The sequence below is a fragment of the Protopterus annectens genome, chromosome 9.part0, assembly GCF_019279795.1.
Source record: "Protopterus annectens isolate FY-2018-M chromosome 9.part0, PAN1.0, whole genome shotgun sequence".
NCBI lineage: Eukaryota > Metazoa > Chordata > Ceratodontiformes > Protopteridae > Protopterus > Protopterus annectens.
In genome coordinates, this window is record NC_056743.1 from 1,387,122,987 (window position 1) to 1,387,146,503 (window position 23,517).

At 36.7% G+C, this 23,517-nt stretch overlaps 1 protein-coding gene across 1 annotated transcript in view; it reads left to right on the forward strand.

Annotated features, from left to right (window-relative positions):
* LOC122812082 (uromodulin-like) overlaps positions 1-23,517 on the forward strand; it is a gene marked incomplete in the record, with an annotated part of 518,790 nt that overhangs the window by 53,333 nt on the left and 441,940 nt on the right. Inside the window, 1 exon segment of the mRNA XM_044084351.1 lies at positions 13,124-13,312. Coding sequence (XP_043940286.1) covers positions 13,124-13,312 — 189 coding nt within the window.

Genomic DNA, 23,517 nt, shown 5'->3' on the forward strand with positions numbered 1-23,517 from the left:
ATAGAGCTGCATCTAGTGATCATGAAACATAAACATCAAAGCCTAGCATCCCTACCTTTCAACACAGGAGCTATGGAAACCGTATCATTCATACCAGAAAATCTGTTGGCTGCTAGAATAATTTGCCAGTATACTTGTAAAAAACACTAAACCCAACAGGGTAACTATTAAAATAAACAAAAAAACACAAAATTCACGGACTGCACCAAACTGCTTTAATGAAGAGCTAAAAGGCTCCAAAATACTAAGCGCTTTCACCATCAACTAATGGCTTCTTCAGAGTAAAAGGAGCTCATAATCACATTATTTAAATACAAAGTTCCACATGCACATTGACCAATCAAATTCCTTGATTAATTACAATCCCAATAAACATTCTGTTGTAACCATAAAACAAGCATGCTAAACTTGCTTGAAAGCATATAGTAAACCATCTATTCCTATATATGCATATTCCTCACATACACTCAGTTTAAACATATACATTGTACACATATTAGTGTTGAAACCCTATTTAAATTGTTAATAGCCTTACGCCCCAATGAATCAAAAACAAAGCGACTTCAAACAACCATAGCCCTTTGTTTCAAAATGGGCTTAATGGAAATATGGTTGTTGTTGTGTCCAGGGTAAGCTGTTGCATCTAATATAACCTCCCATTTAAATTCTAAGGACTCAACTCTAATATTGTCATCACCCTATCAATTATAAAAAATATAAACTTTTTAAAATTGACACAATTCTTGGAATGTAAATACAACGCATTGTCATTATCCTTGTTTTTAATAGCCCTCTGATGTTCTACTATCCTTTCCCTTAATCTACGTATAGTTTTCCCCATGTAAAATCCTGCACATGTCGTGCAGGTCACAAGGTAAACCACTTTTTTAGAGTTGCAACTACATTTACCCGGGCATGAAATTACCTTGTTGTACCCCCTCATGATCACATAGGGTCCATCATTAATGTATCTACAGTACCTGCATGACCCACATTTATACATTTGTGAACTTGTAAATCTACTTTGTGGCTTCTCAAATAAGTTCTTTATATTTAAGCCTCTTGAAAAATTACTTTTGGTGTTTGACCTAGTTCTTTTTACATATCCATATTAAATGCCAAATCCCAAGATTTCCCAATAATCTCCATAATATTACATGTCTGTGAATTATATATCAAGACAAGGGCTCTTGAATCTAACATTTTGGAAAGAGAAGGTTCTATTCTTTCCTTTACATCAGTAGCCCCACTGTTTTCTACCAAAATGGGTTTAAATGATGTCCACCTTCTTTTTATCACCTCTTTTTTTAACAGTGAGACCTAATTACATTTAGGGCCTTTTTAAGTCTAGCCATACATCCCAAATATCTGACAAGTTCTGGTACCCTTGATAAATTTAAGCAGGGGCTTGGGAGGTGAAACATTTACAAGCATTTGAATAGTGTAAGAGAAGCACTTCATTTTATGTCGAGTGAAAGACAGTCCTATGAATAGGTATTTTCTGTGATACACAGCTATTCCTCCAGCATGTTATATTTATGCTACAAAACAAACTGAGATCCCTTGAATGGGTATCCATGCTACCACTGCACTTGTGAATATGTAATATGGAAATGGTCTTTTCATTCTCATTGTAACAAGTATTTGGCAAGGTATATTCCAAATGGGGCATTTTATTCCATGATTTGCCCAAGGAGAGCCACATATAGTGGGGTGATTACATCGCTGGACCTGGGCACCATACCATGAGATATAAGCTGTTCAGTGCAAAAGGACATCCTTATAATGGCAGATATTTGGTGGTCAAAGGATAATTCATTGTCTGCATAGGTTCCCAGATCCCTAACTACAGGACCAACTTTTAGGGGGGTGATGTCAATGGGATAGTTACAAGAGAATTGTCAAAGGCATATAATGCCCTTTTCTATATGTTCCCGTCCAAACACTTGTCACTGTTGAAAAGACTGAAATGCTTTTTCTCAGGAAAAATCAAAGGCCTAAAAAATACACAGGCCATATCAAAATCTTGTTCCTCTTCTTGGTATCATACAGGCTGTTAAGGGGTGACCTCTGCCTTGTGTATAGAGCCTCAACAGACCCTATCTTTTCTGACCTGTTACACATTCACAAAAAACAGTAGTAGTAGTAGTAGTAGTGTGAGAAACTGCTCAAGGGATCTTAAACTGTTTTGCAACATAATTATGGCCTGTTGGAGGGATAGATATGAATCACAGAAAATACCACTTCTATGGAACCATGTTCCACTCCATGTAAAGCAACATACTTCTCTTAGTATTTTCAAATGTAATTTGATGAATGGATGGAAAAACAGAAATTGAACTGCAGTGTCACACCAATATCCCTCATGAATAGGTGACAACAAATAGACATTTCAATCTGTCCTTGCTCTGAACTACTCTGGGTTACTCATACACAACACCAAAGGACCATAAAACTACCATGGGAATGTAAGGCTAGGTTTCTTAAGATCCTCACAGATCAATAGCCTAGTAAGTACCTATGAACCAGAGAGGTTGTTCAGATTTCAGTTTTTATTGCTAATATTAAATGCAGTCCTGTTTAATGATAATGGATATGTAATTTATTTCTAAAGTGTTGATCAGGTTTTGTAAAGGGGGGGTTGGTTTTACTTGTGTTCTGATTATAGTAGTGAAGAGAGTATGTTGAAGTCTTGGAAAGCTGTATTGTATGGTTTAATAGGGGAGATATTTAATGTTACATTGGTAATTTATTCTAAATTCTGTGTACATTGAGAAGTGGCATATTTTGAGGTAACAACTAATGTGTTGTGGTATGTTTAATGAGGAGTGATCTGTTGTGTTAGATTTTACTTGTTTAGTTTGGCTTCACTAAAATTTTGCCTACAGTTAAATTATGGGTTTGCTGGTGGGGTACTTCATGTTATGGATTTCTCATTTTCTAGTTGAAAGTTATGTACTTTGTGAGCACTGGTAAAGGAGCAAGTACACATAATGGCTGGAGTTTGTCTCGGAGCCATTAACTGGTGTTAAATCCATTTTTGTTATCATAGCAGTCATAAAGTGTGTGTTGAATACTAGTTAAAGTGCTTTCATTAAGCTGTGAGGGAGACGGAGTGATTGGTGAAAGGCTCCGAATAACTGTGGGCCAATAATGAGGAACAATGTGTTGAAATAAAGACTACAGTGTATTTATGCTCTTGTGAAAGAAAAAGTAACTGATACAGATTCACAAATAAATAAATACAACACATAAGGTAGAAATGTGTGTTGAAAAATGGTCACAAACTCATATACTTTTTTCCTAAGGAGGGATGCATGTTGGCAGGTCTGATTTCTACTATTTTTACTGGGGAAGGGTCCACCTTGAAGTAGTGGCTAAACTTTTTGTGTGGACTTGTTGAAATGCGGGTTGTAGGTCTAGGTTACACATTGGAGAAGGGCAATTTTTCTGCACTTTAAATAAAAGTTTAGTGTGGTGGGCTTAGTAGGAAGGGGTTGATTACTGATTAATGGTTATGCTGCTTCAGGGAGAGTGTATATATTGAAAAGTGTACATATTGATGAATGACTGTGCTAGAGACACTAAATACATTTGTAATGTGGGTTTGTGGTAGAGTGGCTAGTTGGTTTTGGCTTCTATTTTCACTTTGTTCATTTTCTGGAAAAGGTGAAGTTGCCAGATATAGCTGTAGGAAACAACATCACTGAGGAATTAGCTGAAGTGCTGTCCATGGTATTGCCATGTAATGGGATTTTGGTGGTGTGGTCAGTTGTTGCTGTCATCAAGGAGACATGTGGTTCCAGGTTTTCCCCAGTGATTCTATCATGGAAAGGGTGCCTCCAGCACCATGAAGTATAGCGAGCAGATAAAGCTTTGTTTTCTTTCTCCTTTCCCTCCCAGTATCCCAAGAGTTGCCTGTGCTGCTATTTGACCCGAGTTTGCAGAGATTGCAGTCATAATGCTTTTACCTTATGTAGCATCAAAACCAGACCTCCTGCACGAGTGCAATTGCACGGCTCAGGAACAAAAATCAAGAAAAGAAAATAATGAGCCAGCAAACTGTTGCCTGAAGCAAATTTACTGAAACAACAAAAAGACAAACAGACCAGTTTCAGCTGGTATAAGAACCACAGCCTTCCTCAGTGCAAATTCAATCATCCCAATGTTGTGATTTAAATACACTTTGTAAGCACTTGATTGGTTTAGCCTAGAATTGTTCATTAAGACCCGGTGGGAATAAACCACCTAGTTTCACAATCCACTTCTTTTCTTTAGAATTTAAAAGTGAGTGGCAACCTGTTTTATTGTGTTTGTTACCTTTTATAATATCAATTATCATAAAAGAGAATTTTGCAGTTTTGTGTGTTAAATGATGTTTATATAAAGCATTATGGACCTTATGGTTTTTAATATTACTAATGTTTTCAGAAATCCTAAATCTGAGGGGACGTGAAGTTTGCCCAACATAAAAGGACCCACATGTGCACGTGGCTAAATATACCAACCAGTCAATGCTGCAGTTAGCAAAAAAATTAATATCATAAACTGCAGCAGAGTTCTGACTGGTGAATTGTTTGCTTTTACTTACTTTATTACAATTACTGCAATGGCCACATGGAAAACAGCCAATCAAAGGTCCCCCTGTTAGTGTAGTCTGTATATATTGGGAAAGCCTATTATCATTTGGATGTTGGTAATGATTAAAACAACCACCCAAGTTCTTGCCCTTCCAGAATGAAAACTGGCATCTGTCTGGTATGATACTAGATACTTCCGAATCATATTGCAAAATATTCCAATGTCTCTGTACACTTTGTATTAAAGTATCTGAGTTCCTACCAAAAGTCATAGTGAACCTAATAGGTTGTGATACCTTAATGTTATGTTTTTTATAACATAACAGATCATCCCATTTGAGTTTGTTGACCAGATTGCTGCAGAACATGTCCCATCTTGTACCCCCTAGATCTAAATCTATTGGTAAGGTCTTTTCTATGTTCCTGAAAGGAAGATTCATCGGAACATATATGTTTCATTCTAATAAATTGTGATTTGGGGATATTCCTAGCAATATGTGGTGGGTGAAAGCTGGTGGCATGGAGGATGGTATTATATTCAGGATGTTTCCTGAATACCTTGGTGTCTAATGTGTGATCAGGTAATCTGTTTATCAGTACATCCAAAAAAGTGATGGCATTGATGTCATAATGTACTGTGAAATGAAGACCCCATTTGTTACTGTTTAGATACAACAAAAATTCAAACAATTCAATAGTCCCACCTTTCCATACCAGCCAACAATCGTCCGAGTAACATCTCCAAATATCCATATAGTTCAAATAGATGTTGTTATGACTGTCATAAAGGATGTCCTTTTCTACAAAGGCCATAAACAAATCAGCATAAATTGGGGCAAACGATGCCCCCATAGTTGTGCCCTTTGTTTGCCAATAACAGGTCTCTTGATAAAAGAAGGCATTGTTGGTGAGAACATGTTCTGCAAGGCCAACCAAGAATTCATTGTACTCAGATTGATATAGGCCAGCCACCTCCAACCAGTAAGCCAAAGCCTCCAAACCTCCTAGATGAGGAATGTTAGTATAGAGGGCACTTACATCGAGTGTACACATTAGTCAATCTGGTTCTAACTGCATTTCTGTAGTGGTATCCTGTAGTCGTGAGCATACCAATGATAATAAAGGCTTGATTTGTTTAGTAAGATATAGGGACAAAGGTTCTGTGATGTAGCCCTTCCCTGACACAATAGGTCTCCCTGGGGGATTGACGTGATCCTTATGTATTTTGGGTAGAAAGTATATATGTTGATTGGCTGGATCCTGAATCATAAGCTGATGCATAACCTCAGTATCAATAATGCCCGCATCCATGGCACACAACAAAAAGTCATCAATTTGTTTTTAAACCTGAAGGTTGGATTAATTACCATTTCAGAATAATATTTGTTATCCGAAAGATGTCTTTTTGCTTCATTGTCGTAATCCGACCAAGTCAAAATGACAACTGCCCCACCCTTGTCAGCTGAAATAATAACTATGTTATTATTCTGCAATTCCTTGATAGCTTTTTGTTCAGCTTGTGTAATATTGCTTGATTTAAACCGTATGTCTGATCTGGAGAAATGTAGATCTTTAAGAATATTATTTTGGAATTGGTGTACAATGGGGTGCATGGGAGGCAAAAATTGTGATTGCCTTTACTGCCCAGGTTTCTGTAGCATACATTAGTACTGGTAGCAACACAGTTTTGTACACCTTACTTTTCAGCTTCTTTAGCATTCTTCTGTCATACACTAACCCAACACTATGCCTGTTGGCAGCAGCCCCTCTGATTCTACCTTTGACCTTCTCATTCAACCTTCCCTTCTCCTCCACCACATCTCCCAGATAATCAAAGCTGTTAACCTGTTTCACTGGTTTCCCTTCTATCTTAATTTTCATCTCCATCTGGTTCCCCTATTTGTGGCCATTACAACTGTCTTATCTGTACTCACTTTCATCCTATGTGCCTTCAGTTTTGCATTCCATCACCCTATACTTGCTGAAGATATTGCTTGGAGTCTGCCTGTAATGCCACATCATCTGCATACAACAACCTTGTTGATCTGTCACCACCAAGCTGTTTGCTGATGCAATCCATCACCACCATGAACAGCAGTGGGCTAAGAACTGAACTCTGATACACACCCACTCCCACTGAAAACCCCTCTGTGGGATCAAACATTATTTATACTAGTGTGATTTGGCTCCTATATAGCCTGCACTAATTCTACCAATGTTTCTAGGATTTCAGACTGTAACAGCTTTATTGGGACCATTACATATGCTCTCTCCAAGTCTAGGAATGCAGAGTTGGCCCTTTTTCTCATCTGTACCTTGTCTTCAACTATCTATCTCACTGCAAATATCAGGTTGGTTGTGCTACATCCTGATCTGAATCTGAACTGCCCATCTCTCAATTACATTCTACTACTCTGTTTATTCATTTTTTGATCAACCTTTGTAGAACTTTCATGTAATGTGACAGGAGTCTGATTCCTCTATACTGCCCACAGTTGTGGATGCCCCCTTTGTTCTTTTACACTGGCACTAGTATGTTTATTCTCCAGTCATCTAGATATGCCATTCTGTCCACTCTGCTATGAGTACCACCAGGAGCCATTTCTCCCCTATCTCATCCAATACCTTGATCATATCTTCTTTGACCTCATCTGAACCTGCTGCTTTCCCTGACTTCGTTTTCCTTAGTGCTGTTCTTACATCTTTTAAGGTGGGCTCCTCCTGCTCTTTCATCATAGGCTATGTCTGGGGCAAAACAGCTTCTGTGGGCTTTTCTTCATTCAGAAACAGCTGAAAGTACCCCTTCCACCTGCTTTTGATTTTTTGTGGGGTGGTAAGCCGATTGTTACTGACATTCCTTGCAAAGGGTGTCTGACTATCTTCTTTATTTTTCTGTCTTTTCCTTGCAAGCTGATAGTGTTTCTTTGTGTCAGAATGCCCCTGATGCCCTGTTCTTTCTATTGCAACTCCTTTCTTAGACTGTTAGCCAACCAGTATTCCTTCCTAGCCTGGTCTATCTCTTCTATTTCCCTTTTTTCTACACTTCTTCTGCTTCTTTCTTTTGATGACTTCCTGGACTTCTACATTCTACTACCAGCTTTCCTTACGTACCTTATTTCTGTACTTGCCTTGGCCACATATCTGTTCTATAGCCCTTATACATGCTGTTTTGAGGCACTGCCATTCTTCTTTATCTCCACCCATTTCATCTTCTTCCTGAGGTGCTAGAGCCATGAACAATTCCTTAAATTCTCATGATTTCCCACAACACACCTCACCACAGCCATTATACTACACAACATCCATCAAATCCTGAGGGTCTGAAGACTGACTTGCCTAAACCTCAAAGAACTCCAAAATGCAACATAGGCACAAAGCACCCACAACAACACTGTCCACCTGTTAAGCCTGCTACCTCACATAGCATAAGGAGTTCCAGAGCTAGGAAGGCTAAGCCGTAAGGCAGGCATCCACTAACCAAACATTCTAGTTATTGATGAACTATTGTAACACATACAGATGTACTTCTTATCAGGCTAAGCAAGGAAAGAATGATGGTTAGTTGCCTGTCATGTGCCAGGATCACACATGAATGTAAGTCCTTAAACAATAATTATTGGTATGACTCTTTCATAGTACATGTGAGTGTCAATGACTTGAGATGTATCACCTTGGATTAGATGAATTGAGTCATGGTGGATTTCTCAGACATCGTGTTTCAGATAAGTATATCAGCCTAGAATTTAGCAGCATTCTTCCTTCTCCAAGGATGATGTCACAATATTAAAAATAACTGACCTCAACAATTGGATTAATTTTTGGTGTCATTATAAGGGGGTCCAATATTTGTCAGCCTGGGAGGACATGATCAACAGAGCTCTATGCATCACAGGGATATTCTGCATCTAACTCCTCTAGGCTTTTGAATATTGGCAAAGAAATTATCCACCCCCATAGTGCCTTTTTTCACAATGTCAGCTAACTGTCAATATAATGAAACAAGCAAAGTAAAATATGTGTTACTGATCAATGCTAAGAGCCTAAAAAGGAAATTCCAACTCCCTACAAACCCTCCTCACCTTGGAGGAAGTAGATATACATGTAATGACTGAGGTATGGTTTAATATGGCAAAGAGTACACCAGCTATGCATAGCTATAATGCCTTCCACACTTTTAGACCAGCCACTGTGCAGTAGGTGGAAAAAAGTTGGAGGTGTCTCAATCTTTATTCAGAAGAGACTCACATCAAGGTTGGTTAAATAGCATGATGCACTAGTTTCTTCATGTCCCAGTCAACATCAGAAAGGTCCCTTACCATATATTGGCTTACTATAGAATTGTGTCTGTCACCCAGGAAAGCTGTAATGCCTATTTACAAGAACTTAAGTCACGCAATATTAAACCTAATACCATTTTCATGGGTGATCTGGAAAACTTGTAATAGCACTACTGTAAAAGCCCCAAGATTCCTAGATTTTTTTCAATACAAATCCCCGGGAAAAAACTAGTCAGACTACCTGCTAGAGGGAACAACATCTTAAATCTTATATTTATTAATATGACGTCATCTTGCACCATCCCTTCCATATCTTCATCACTTGTTAGGTCTGACAATAAAACAGTCTCTTTCAAAATAAAACTGAATCCTGAGAATATGTCTGCCTCTGGTACCTTTAAAAATTTATCTAAGACAAACTACCTACTCCTAAGTGAGACATTGTCGGGATTCAAATCCCTACCAAATCCAGTTAGTTAACTCTACTAAATATCTGGAAACACACACCACTACCAGCATGGAAACAGCTGCCCAGATATAGATATACCTGGTAGAAACAAGTGAAGCATACCATCCAAAACAATCCCACGAGGTGAAACTTTAATATAAATAAGCTTTACAATAAAAGGAAGCGATCACTGCCTAAAAGTAAAAAGACCATTAAATTGTCATTAAATTAAACAAGCATCTCAGGTTCTTAGTTAATTCTACCAAAGGCAGATTTGAGGTGACTATAGCCACACATGCAAAGGGCAATCACAAGGAATTTTATAATTATATTCATAGTCTCAGGAGCACAATGCAGCAGTGAACTGAGCTGTTTATAAACAATATTACCTTCACCAAAGATGAAGATATAGCTAACCTAGCTCAGACTATACCCCTCCACCTCATCAAGTCTCACACAAAATATAAGAAACCAACCTGTCACACCAGAAGTAACACAAGATCAAGTCCTGAAACCACTGTCAAAAATACATTGCTGCATCATTGGTTCCTGGCAACATCTCGGGATGCATCTTGAATAGCATGAAGTATAATTTATCTACACCCCTAACAACACTCATCAACCTTAGCCTCCATACAGATTTTATATCAAGTGACTGGAAATAGCAACAGTTATTCCTATACAAAAGAAAGGACCTTCAAGGGACCAGGTAGTTAAAAACCCATAAGTCTGGTCCACCTCATATGCAAAACTATGAAAGAATGATCATGGAATTAATCAGTAAGGATATAGGGAACATCCAAACACTGGAACTACCTTAGTATGGATTTGCAAAGGCAGGTCATGCTTACTCAACCTGGTGGACTTTTTTGCAAAGGTCACCAAAGAAATGGAGGAAGGTAAAATGGAAAATGCAGCCTACCTCAACCTAGTCTAGGCTTTTGACACAACCCCCACCCAGGCATACTAGATAAGTTTAACAAACTAGGAATAAAATCCCTTTATCACATGAGACATTGCCAACTGCCTAATAGATAAGATGCAGGAGATCAAAATAGGAGAAGCTACTCCCACAAAGAGACCAGTCACCAGAGGAGTCTACTAGACTTTAGTGCTGAAACCTCTTCTATTTGGCATATACTTCTCAGAAGTATAGGTTGGTTTCTAAGGGCTCTGTCTAACTAAATTTGAAGAGGACTGCAAGCTAGGAGCAGTGATTGAATCCCAAAAGACTTAGTCACCCTACAGTAGGCTTGTCTCAAACAAATAACTGGTGCCAGACTTGCGGACTGACGCTAAATGCCAAAAATGTATTATTGTCTCCATTTGAAAGTCAACTCCTCCAGAGAACTACTACATTTATAACATATCCCTTAGAGCTGACCCAGTAGTTCAAGACATGGAAACTTATGTAGTGACCTAACTTTTAACCAGAATGAGTCTATTGTGGCAAGGAAGTCCTTCTGTATTGCACAGATCATAAACAAGGGGATTGCTTCTAGATCCAGGGATGTTGTTATCCCCCTTTATGCAACCCTCAATTGGCCAATCATTGTATATATGCCACTTTTGACATGTATCTGTCAAGGATCATGCAATAACTGTAATGCCTGCAGAGATACCTTACAAAAAGGATACAAGGTCTAAACAACATGGACTACCTCAAAGCCCTGTCGCTGTATTCAGTCTCTTAGACTATTATGAGTTGACCTGTGTCTAGCATACAAAGCATCCTCTAACCCATTACTGATGGAATTACATCACATCTTCAAGTCAAGTGGTATCAGCGATACTCAATTCAGGGGCCTGAACCTCCTCTATAGCATTAATATAACACTTTTAAGGTTATATTTTGCAGAGGATACTTCTGCTCTGGAACAAACTCCCCAGCCATGTAAAACAAAGCTCATCCTTGTCTGCATTCAAGTGTAACTTGTACTAATGGATGGAAAACAGGAAATTTACCCAATGACTCCTCTCTGAATTAGTATTGGACAATGGCAACTTTCAAAAGATTTGTCCCAATGCATGAGTCCCCTCCAGATATCTATGTAGTGCATTGAGCATTGTGATTGCATTAAAAAAATAGTAAAATAATATACTGGTTATGTACTACTTCAGCACAAGACCCAACCATAACACTTCCAGAAATGTGAAACAAATGTTACATACCCCTAAGTACTGCTATGATCCAGTATCAGGGAAGGGACATTCCTTCACTCTTGGCTCTCCATGAATGTCTTTCTTCATACATCTGTGGAAGTTTACAAGTATCAATTTGTTATGTAAGTCATTTAAATTAGGGCAGAATTGAAAAACTGTCACTAACTTTTTCCTTACTTGATGTCTATGCAACAGCACTCGCTATGTGCTTTACTGGCTTTCAAAACCAGTAAAACACTTCAGCTTTCCTCTTTTTTTTTTTTGTAACAGGTAGTTCATGGAGTATTTAAAACTCCATGCATTACAAAGATTGTGATCATGTTTCACTGATCAGAACCCATTATTATGCGTTCGCAACATGGATGTTAAGATTCACCTCTCAGATGAATATTTGGTATTCACATCTTGAACTCATAATAACATGGTTATGATTAGAGACATGATCATAACCCTCTATGTTTTGGTGTAGTAATTAACATTTGCATAATATATAAAAATAGACTGTAAGGGCAGTTAGCCTAGTACTAATCTATAAACTTATGAATGTGTGTGTGTGTGTGTGTGTGTGTGTGTGTGTGTGTGTGTGTGTGTGTGTGTGTGTGTGTGTGTGTGTGTGTGTATGAATGACTTCATGGGTAATGGAGAGTGAATGTGGAGATACCTTATACAACATGCTGCATGGGATGCCAGCGGTAATCTCCACTGAAATGCATTGGCTGTAATTGTATCCAGTTCAGAGATACTCATAATTTTGCCCAAAATTAAGTCTTCTTCTTTGCACCTAAACATGTCTGTGAATTCATTTCGCATACTCACAAAAACTACAGCTTTTGGCTGGTGCAGGCTACACAAACTCAGCAATTTTGTTCTGAATCTTTGCCTATGATTTCAATTAATTATTTTATATGTTTGCAAGATCACTAAAGTATACACTGACTTAAGAAGACAGATATCTGCAATTATCAGTTTCTGTGTGAAGTTAGTTAGTAACACGGCCACCATTTTAAATCCTAATTTGAACACTGTGCGTATGTACCAGATATACCTCTCAACTGTACAGATTTTTGCAGAATATCCAGATTTTTCCTCATATTTTGGTCTGTTTTCCATAAAATTGTGTTTTTCTGACAAATTAGTAACAAATCTAAGTTAGAAAATAATGAAAGACATTTAAGTTTCAGACTTTCATGGTAATGCAAAACTTGTTATTCTATCAACATTCTAAGTTTGTAAGAGCAACATTTAAAAATTGTCCCTATTTTCAGTCCTTTGTCCCACTTTTATTTATTGCTTTGCCCAGATTTCTTGCTCTCAGAGGTTGAGAGGTATACCAAAATCTAATTAATTAAAACAACTTTAGACCATTTATCTTGTTCTTAATTTCTTTTATGTTCTGTGAGTCACATGAAACTCCTACTAGCCACAGACCCGAGAAAATATTAAAAAAGCTTTATATGTAATTTTCCTTCATGACAGATAAGGTTAATATTCCCGTTGTCACTTCTGGCTTATGTAAAAGTGTTGTAACTTTATTACTAAAGTTAATCAAACACGATAGCATATGATTTTATCAAGCAATAATCCATAACTTAGAATATGGAGTGTAAAATAAATATCTTACCTCTCTGTCTCTTTCTCTTTTGTTTTCGTTACAGATGCCACTGACTGTGGACAATGTAATCCCAATGCTACCTGTTATAGGGGGCATACAGCGAACTGTACATGTAATCCAGGCTATTTTGGGAATGGATTGATTTGCAAAACTGCGATAGAATGTGAAAAGATTAACTGCTGTCCTCAAGGGTTTCAGTGGAACTCTACCACTCAGTGCTGTGACCAGAAATGTAAGTATTTGAGAAGCAGTAACAAAGTAAATTGATACTGTTCACTGCTATTTCTTATGGTACATGTTCTATTTTATGACTCAAGCTTGCAATTTATAAAGGTAGTGTGATATGTATGTTTAAGCATGCTGGTACATGAACAGTAACAGTCATCGATAAAACCGCACTAAACAATTACATGAGCACAGGCACAGTTTTCATACCTCACTGGACTCAAAACTATCTGTAAAATCTGATGTACTCACATTACAGAGTCATCATTCTTGGTTCCATTAAATCATTATGCATTCAGCTGATGACAAAGAGAAACATTAAAATCTATCTACTAGAGGTAGCTGAAATTAGGAAAGCGGTTCACAAAACATTGATGAAATTCAAAAATCCTTTGGCACTATAATAGGAGAAAATGTGACATTGGAAAACAGTAAAGTACAAGAAATTGTCAAATGTTGTAGTGGAAAGAATCATACATCCTACATGCAGCATTAAAATTATTGCATATCGTTTGTACTGCTCATGTTATGATCATTGTTTTTGTACTAGTGGTGTACTTCAATGATGTACATGTAAATTTCTATTTATTTTTGTGTTTTAATAGATGACTACATCCATTCACATGTACACACACACACAGACACACACACACATATATATGTATATATATTTGGTGACACTGTACAGGCCACTCTTAAATAGCCTTGTTCTTGGTCAGACTACCATTTGGATTAAAAGTAACATTACATGGTAGGATTGGACACACTTTGTAAGGGCCTTATAGTAGCTGATAAGCAGGGGTTCTGGTGGCAGTGATAACTACCTTATAGTCTGAGCAGAATGGGGCTTAGCTAGTAAACCTTGTGCCAGCCTTCCACTAGGTGTGTGTGTGTGTGTGTGTGTGTGTGTGTGTGTGTGTGTGTGTGTGTGTGTGTGTGTGTGTGTGTGTGTATGCGTGCATCTGTGTGTAGTGCTGGAGGACTTGGCTTGGAACCCTGTTACTGGGGATCTGGAGAAAGAGGCAGAAACCAGCCACAGACTGACTGTGGTCTCTGTGTGCTTTTAAGGGAAATTAAACTTTACTGTGTGTATAGTTGTCATCCTCCCATTATGTATATTGCCCAATGTTGCCAGTGGTGAGGACTGAGGCTCCATGATTATTGGGTCAGTGTAGGAGCATCACACTCACCACAGGGCATTTTCACTAAAGGATGGATCACCAAACTCCTGAACCAGTAAACACTTAATCAGCTTTACCAGGAATCCATCAGTAGAGCAAATTATCATACATCCTCTCCTTTGATAGGATATACCTCCAGAATTGTATTTACCATGGGGCATGCATGGGGCGAACTTCAATAATATCCTGTTTTGAACATTAATAGAGCCAGGATGTGATAAGATTCCCAAGATCACTTATACATTGACAAAGGGCAGATAACCTGTAGGGATCACATATCTTGATATATATATATATATATATATATATATATATATATATATATACACTACACACACACACACACACACACACGCACACACACACACACACACACACACATATATATGTGTGTGTATATATATATATATATATATATATATATATATATATATATATATCTAAAGGTTTACTATGGTAGGGTCGAGGTGGGTTCAGTCGAAGTCTGGATGCCGAACGGCGACAATGTTGAACCAGACATTGTCAAAGAAGGAATCTCGCCCCTATCTCGACTCATGTTAAAGCCTGTTTTGAGGTCGAAGTTGAGTCATATTTCGACAATGTCAGAATTCGACATTGTCATTTCTGCGGACGTGGGTCAACGATCCCATTTGCACGCATTTGGTTGGCTGGTAGATGGCCGATCGGAAAATGTTCGAATGTATATCTGCAAGTTTGCATAAATGCGAACACACAGTGAGTGAAATGCAAAATGTCCCCTCTTTATGACCCATGGTTGCGCTTGTTTAAGTGGTAGAGCAGTCGGAACTGTCTAATCCGGTGTTTTGTTCCGTATTCCGACCGTTCGCCACAGGGAGATTTGACGTTGCAGGTCGGTGTTGTACCTGATTGACAGAAGGTTGTTTGGTCAAATGCATGTATTCCTATATATACATACACATATACATATATACACACACACACACACACACACACACATAGTGCACACACACATATACACATATATAAATATACATACATTGCAAACACATTACAGTATTGTGGCTCATTGTATCAGAAATGCTGTTTTGAGTTGTTAAAACGTTTGTAAATACACGCCAAATATTATGGTGAGAACTAAATGGTGATTTGTATAGGCAACATATTATACTAGTAAAACCTGTAACAGCAGAAACTAAATGTGAACCACCTAAAATTTTGTAATTAAAAGAAAGGCAGAAACCTACAAGATCAGAAAAAATTGCCTCTTGCAAAGGGATTTTTGTTCAAGAATGGAGACTGCCAGTTCACATGTACAAACTAAGTTATTCATCTGTGAGGATGTCTTTAAAAATCTAGCCATAGATTCCCATCATTTTTTCAGCCCTTATGTTTTAAGGATGACTAACCACAGTTGAATAGAACACTTACATGTTTGCTTCTGGCTGTCAGGGACAATGGTGATAAACTGAGGAGAGGGGATTGACTTTACCCATCAATTTGTCCAGATTACATTTGCATAGTTTTATGTGGACAGGAAGATCATTCCAAAAAAGTTGTATTTTCTGTGATACATATCTGTCCCTCCAACATGTCGTATTTATGCTGTAAAAGAGAATTAGATCTCTTGACCAAGGGTTTATGCCCACCGACTGGACTTGTAAATGTGCTATAGGTATGAAAGGATAGAGTCTGTTGAGGCTCTGTACATGAAGCAGATATTTCCTCTCTTTAGCCTCTATGACTCCAAGAAGAGGAACAAGTCTTTGAAATGGTCTGCATAGTTTTTGTGATTTAGACCTTTGATTTTCTTAGTAAGAAAGCATCGTGGGCATTTGAGTTGTTTCAAATATTTGTCCAGGTACATACTGAAGGGGGATTATACTCAAATGCTGGCCTGATGATTACAGAATACAGTGTAATGATCGCATCCCTAGATTTTCTAATATAACTTAGTAATAAGCTTTGTAATGAAAAGCTCTTACAGTAGTGGATATGTGGTGATCAAAGGGCAGTTTATTGTCTACATAGGTTTCCAGGTCCCTAACTATTAGACCGATTTCATGGGGTGTGCTTTTCAATGTGATAGTTACAAGGAACTTCTTATTTGCTGAAGAATGCTATTCTACAGCTCTTGGCATTCAGTTTTTGTCCATGGTTCACACCTCTCAACCTCTTAGCATGAAAAATCTGGGCAAAGCCAAAAATAATGGGGGTATAATGGCTTAAAAATAAGGCAATTGCTCATATAAACTTACAAATTTGATAGAATAGCAGGCTTTGCTTTAGCATGCATTTTCTGAAGGATATGAGGTCTGGAACTTAAATGTCTGTCATTATTTATTGACTTCAATACTCAATGATTTGTAAGAAAACCACACATTTTATGAAGAACAAACCAAACATATGAACCAAAAATTGGGACATTCTGTAAAAATCTGAGCTATTGAGAGGTAGGCCATGGTTTTGACACCAGATATTGGTCCGGTAAAGGCCTTTTGTAGGATCTTGGTGATGTTTAAGAAGTGTATGATGGTACCAAGGTTACAGTCATCTACAGACTTGATCAGCTATAAACCCCTTAACATTAGCTTTGACTCCAAGAATCAAATGCCAAAAAAGATTGGTCCAAGCACTGGACCCTAGTGTATACCACTAATGACAGGTCTTCTGGAGGAAGTAGTGCAGCCAGTTTCCAAACAAATGAGTTACACAGGGATTAGCATTTAGCTGAACTATGAACCACAACCAAGAAATATGAAGGTAGCAAAACCACAAACTGAAGACCAGCGAAAAAATGATAAAAAAGGAATTTAATAAGAATCCAGTTCACATAAATCTTCTCTAGTGCCTCGGCCACTTGCCTTTAACAGAGTATATCCAACTAGAAAAATCTAGTCTATTTATGCATTATATCATTAACATTTATTCAATAAATCAATTAAAACATTAAACAATAAAAGCCTTAAAGGCATATACATTCATACAAAGCTTTTCCACACACATTCCTGGTTGAGCCCTACAGGGCTTATTGTATTAAACTTCAAAATCAAAAATGCCTCCCTTTTCCTTAAAATATATTTTATTTGTTGTTCATTCATGAACTTACTATCCCCAATACTATCTAACACTGTAACTAGTAGCCCATCAGGGCTACCATTATGATACTTATTAAAATGTATAGCTATAGGACTAGTTTGTTTATTATTTTTAATGTCCCTAACATGCTCCTTTATTCTACAGACAAATTGCCTCTTAGTCTCTCCAAAATAAAATTTGTTACATGGGCATTTAAGTCCATATATCACCTTTGCAATTTTACAATTAAAATGTCCAATAGTTTGAAAATTAATACCATTAATATATGTGAATTTTTTGTTTATATATTTACAAATACTGCATTTACCACAGGCTATCGTACCCTTTATATCAATTGATTTCACAAACATAGCATCTGGCATATTAAATCTACTATGAACTATAAAATCTTTTATACTCCTACCCCTTTTGAAAGAAAAACACAATTTCTTACGTTCTAAAAAATTAACCTCTCTTTTAACTACTCTCCAGCTATATTTAACTTGTTCCAAAATATAATCAGATAATATGGAATAAGTAGTTGTGAAATAAATATCCTCACTGTTATTATATTTATTTTTATTTTTATTAATTCCATAATAATACACAGTCTTATTATTATATAATACTCTATTTAAACTATCATATAAATCCACTTCAGGATAACCCCTTTCATAAAATGTATTAAAACTCTCATACAATTCTCTTTTCATATCACCTATATTATTGCACAGTCTCCTAACTCTAATGAATTCCGTATATGGGAAAGATTTAATAGTATGGGGGATGGTTACTGTCACCATGTAAAATGCCATTAACTTCTTGAAATTTTCTATGTATACTAGTGATAATATTAAAGCCAACCTCACCCTTCAAAACAACATCCAAGTAATGTACCTCTGTCCCCCTTTGTAGGCCATCAAATTTAACCCCTACATGATTCTTCTGTATTTCATCTATAAATGAACACACATGATCTTGTCCTCCCTTACACATAAATATAAGATCATCAATGTAATGAAAAATCTCTGAACATATTTCCTAAAAAAACTGATTAGTATAAATATATATATAAATATATACATTCTCAAAATGACCCATAGATATATTCGCATAACTGGGAGCAAAAGGTGTGCCCATTGCTGTTCCTTGAGTCTACTTATACAGACTCCCATTAAATTCAAACATATTATTCTGCAGACACATCATAATTAAATCAGTAACATATTCAGTGACTGGATTTTCACCTAAATAATATTTGATAGCCCTTATACCATCAGAATGACTAATAATGGTATATAAGCTAACAACGTCCAGTACAAGAAAATACATATCTTTTTCCCCATTTTATGTTACCAATTTTATCTAAAAATTCAAACACATCCTTCACATAAGATGACAATTTTTTAACTGTTGACAACAAAAATTCATGTAAAAAATAAAATATATTATGTAAAAAACTGCCACAGGCCGAAGCTATAGGTCGTCCAGGAGGATCTGTCAGACTTTTGTGAATTTTAGGAAGACAGTAAAAACATGGCATTCTAGAATTTTTGATGACAAATTTCTCTTGTATATCTTTCTGTGAGAAATAATGTAATCTATGCTTTTTATTTATTAAATCATTATAATCTTTTTGTGCTTTTAAATAATCTGCCATGTCAATCTTTTTATATACTTGCTCATTATTTAAATGTGTATAACACATAGTTAAATATTGTATATAACTTAGGATAACTAATTTACCTCCCTTATCTGCAGGTTTAAATATTAATTCAGGCTTTCGGCTTAAAATATTTAAACGTTCCCACTCTTTTTTATCCAAATTATATCTCACATTCTCCTTATGTTTCAAAAATGTATGAAATTCTTTTTCTATATTATAACTAAGAGAAATATTAAATTATTTAATACTTTCATTTCTTTGCAGAGGCATAAATCACTTTTTAACTTAATGCTCTCTGTATTTAGTTTACAATAAGCATTAACTTCTTCATTAGAATGACAAGAATAAAAACTGTCTTCAGTACTAGTTGAATCATCATTCACATCCTCATATGTAGCATTTGTAGTTACATCAGTTCTAAAAAAATCTAACAAATTCAACTCCCGGGTAAACCGAAAAACATCAGCATTTAACTCATGCAATCTAGGTAAAACAGTAGGTAAAACTTCAAACCCCTTTCCAAAACATTAATATCACAATCCGATAGTTCATATCCAGATAAATTAACAACATACTTACAACTAGTAGACACTACATTAAATACATCAGTCCCATTTCCTCCATTTAAATGTCCGTTGATATGTATTTTGTTCTTTATAATGTCCATATCCTGGTCCATTCCAACTCTGTTTGCGACCCATCTGGGCTCCTCGAAAAGTATTTAAATAATTGCTATTCCCCACTTGAGGGAAACCTGGAAAATCTTCGGCATCCGTTTCATCTTCCGTTAGAGACGCACCACTTTCCCCTGAAGTAAACGCACGACTTTCCTTATTCACATTCTGCTTCTTCTGTTCAAACTGCACATGTTGCCTCTTAGCCTTCGGATTGGTCGCCACCAAAAATGCACGCTTATTTTCGTAATCGCGTAGATCACGAAACAATTTTGTTTTCTTTCTACCTATAAGTTCTTGTTCATAAACCAACAGTTGTTTATTGGTTTTAACCAAAAATTGTTGCAGTTCTTCATGAGATATTTTATTAGTAATATCTCTGCATATATTTTGGATTTCTTCTCTAAGTTTTTGTTTTTTAAACATGTCTCTTTCCACTAGAATATAAACCCATTCTAAGCTGCATCTATGAGTAGCCGCGACCCATCTGTCATGAAATTGCTTTTCTTCCACCACTGTGAGGTCAAACGGAGTGGAAGGATTTTTTACAGTTCTAAGTCCACAAGGAGTAATCTCAAGCTCCTCATATCTCCGCATACTTTGTAAATTCAAAAATACTGAAGTCTCTTTAAATAATTTTTCAACTTTCACAAACATATCACGAACTTCTGGAATGACTGTGGTTTCCATTTTCTTACCAATTTTCGAGAACGGATTTTGTTGCCATATCCTCTCCTTGTTCCCATTTACTCAAAACAGTATTATAAAGTTCAATGGAGCTATAATTTTCAGTTCTACCTGGTAATGCAGATGAAGAAGTTGAGCCATTTGCTCCATTTGTATCTCCCAAAAAATTGTCCATGGATTTCTGTGTTACATCCATAGCAGTGTCTCAGAACACCCTAGGCAGTCCCAAGAAGCAGTCGCTGGCCATAAATATGAACCACAACCAAGAAATATGAAGGTAGCAAAACCACAAACTGAAGACCAGCAAAAAAATGATAAAAAAGGAATTTAATAAGAATCCAGTTCACATTAATCTTCTCTAGCGCCTCGGCCACTTGCCTTTAACAGAGTATATCCAACTAGAAAAATCTAGTCTATTTATACATTACATCATTAACATTTATTCAATAAATCAATTAAAACATTAAACAATAAAAGACTTAAAAGTATATGCATTCATACAAAGCTTTTCCACACACATTCCTGGTTGAGCCCTACAGGGCTTATTGTATTAAATTTCAAAATTAAAAATGCCTCCCTTTTCCTTAAAATATATTTTATTTGTTGTTCATTCATGAACTTACTATCCCCAATACTATCTAACACTGTAACTAGTAGCCCATCTGGGCTACCATTATGATACTTATTAAAATGTATAGCTATAGGACTAGTTTGTTTATTATTTTTAATGTCCCTAACATGCTCCTTTATTCTACAGGCAAATTGCCTCTTAGTCTCTCCAACATGAAATGTGTTACATGGACATTTAAGTCCATATATCACCTTTTCAGTTTTACAATTAAAATGTCCAATAGTTTGAAAATTAATACCATTAATATATGTGAATTTTTTGCTTATATATTTACAAATACTGCATTTACCACAGGCTATCGTACCCTTTATATCAATTGATTTCACAAACATAGCATCTGGCATATTAAATCTACTATGAACTATAAAATTTAGCTGAACTAGTTTATCTATGATACCTGAGTGTGGAATGGTACTGAATGCCTTTTTTGAGGTCTTGATATATTTTATTTTCTAATTTGCCCATATCCTTTTCTTCAGTAGCCTATTTGAAGAAGTCAACCAGGTTAAGTAGACAGGCTGTTCCCATAACAAATTTGAACTGGCCTGGATCAAGAGTTTTTATATTACCTATCCTTACCTAAGTCAATAATGATCCCTTTCATACAACATTACAAATGAGGCTAGTCATACATAATTTCGTGGTTCTGTTGATGTCCTACCCTTGAATAGCTTTATGTGGAGGGGAAGATTATTCCAAAAAATTGTATTCTCAAATTCCCACAATGTTTCCTTACTAAGAAATCAAAGGTCTAAATCAGTTGTAGCAAGTCTATTTGGAGGCTGACATCAAATAGCCTTGCCAGGAGTTTGACAGGCTCTGTTTCAGACTGGCCATTAAGTAGCCTGGCATGTTATCCAGCTCCATAGAAGCAGTGCTCTTGACTCTGGATAATTCCTTGAGAACTTGTTTGTGGAGAATTTGAGGTGGGGTGTAAATGTGGGTATGATATTCAGAAGTGTTTGAGAGGAGAGTAGAGGAGGGTGAAGTTAGATTTAGCTTATGCACTAGTAGATTGGCTATGTACTTTGGGTCTGAGTGTGCAATATCATTTACTGTTAGCTCTGTGCAGTGATGAGCATTGTTCCTAGGGTTTCTAACATAGTTAAAGAAGGCTTTGTTGTTGTCCTTTGCCTGGGGTATAAATATGTGCCTCGTATCTAACTTTGGTTGATTTGACCAAGATCCAAAGTTCTTTGTTAAGTTTATAAAGATTTTTTTTTTTTTTGCATTTTGAGAGTAATGTTTATTTTTATGTGCAGTGAGTTTCTTTCTTTCTCTTATTAGAGAGTCTGTTTATATTTGGGTTACACTATAGGGGGTTATTTTTAAATTTGGTATTATATTTACTTCAGGTGGGGGTAGCTGCATCACATATGCCTAGGACTTGGCAATAAAGTATTCCACATAAGCAGTGTATTCACTGGGGTGGAAGAGGATGTTGAATGTAGCCAGATCATCACTGATTTTCAGTATATTAGCCTTGTATAATATCTAAATACCAATGTCTTAGAAGATGCTTCTGGTTTCAGTCTTAAAGTGAATTTGACTGATTTATGGTCCAATTTGATAAGGCAGGTAGTTACAATTGGTGGGAGCAGAGCTGTCCCACATTTATGAGGACCAAGTCCAGAATTCTGTTACTGATGGTTGGGGTGTGGACTAACTGGTCCAGAAAGTTTCTATTGATGAAATTCTGAAATCTCTGGGCATACATGTTAGAAGATGTATATGTCTCACAGCTAATGGATGGGTAGCTGAAGTCTCCTAGAAGAATTGTGTTTGGCTTAATGCATAATGACTCTATACAAATTACGTAGGAATTATAAGCTAAGCGGGGCATAGAGGGGGTCCTATAGTTAGGCTTGCTGTGATAAGGGGTCTTGTTAATTGTATGATGGGAATGAAGGAGTTCTAGATTATCCACATCAAAGTTTTCTTGTAGTGAAGTTTTTTTTTTTTTTTTTACAAGTACAGAAACACAGCCATCTTTAGTGCCTTCATCCAGTGTAATAGGTCTAAATGTGTGGCAGACATTGCATCACTGCAATGGTGAAGTGCCCTTAATGGTCCTTAATCAGGTCTCCATTGTAGTACACATACTGATTTTCCAGAGTGATGAGTGCTTGCACAGAGTACATTTTTTGCTAAGGCTCCTAGCATTGAGCTTTAAAGCCTTTATATATTCTGGGTTGTTTTGTCATGTTGAAGTAATGTTTCCTAAAAAGGGACTATGGGGGTGCACAACATTTAGTCAGTATAAGAAAGCCTTGGAGGATGTGTGCAGGCCAACCCTAGCAGAGCAGTTTGGACTGT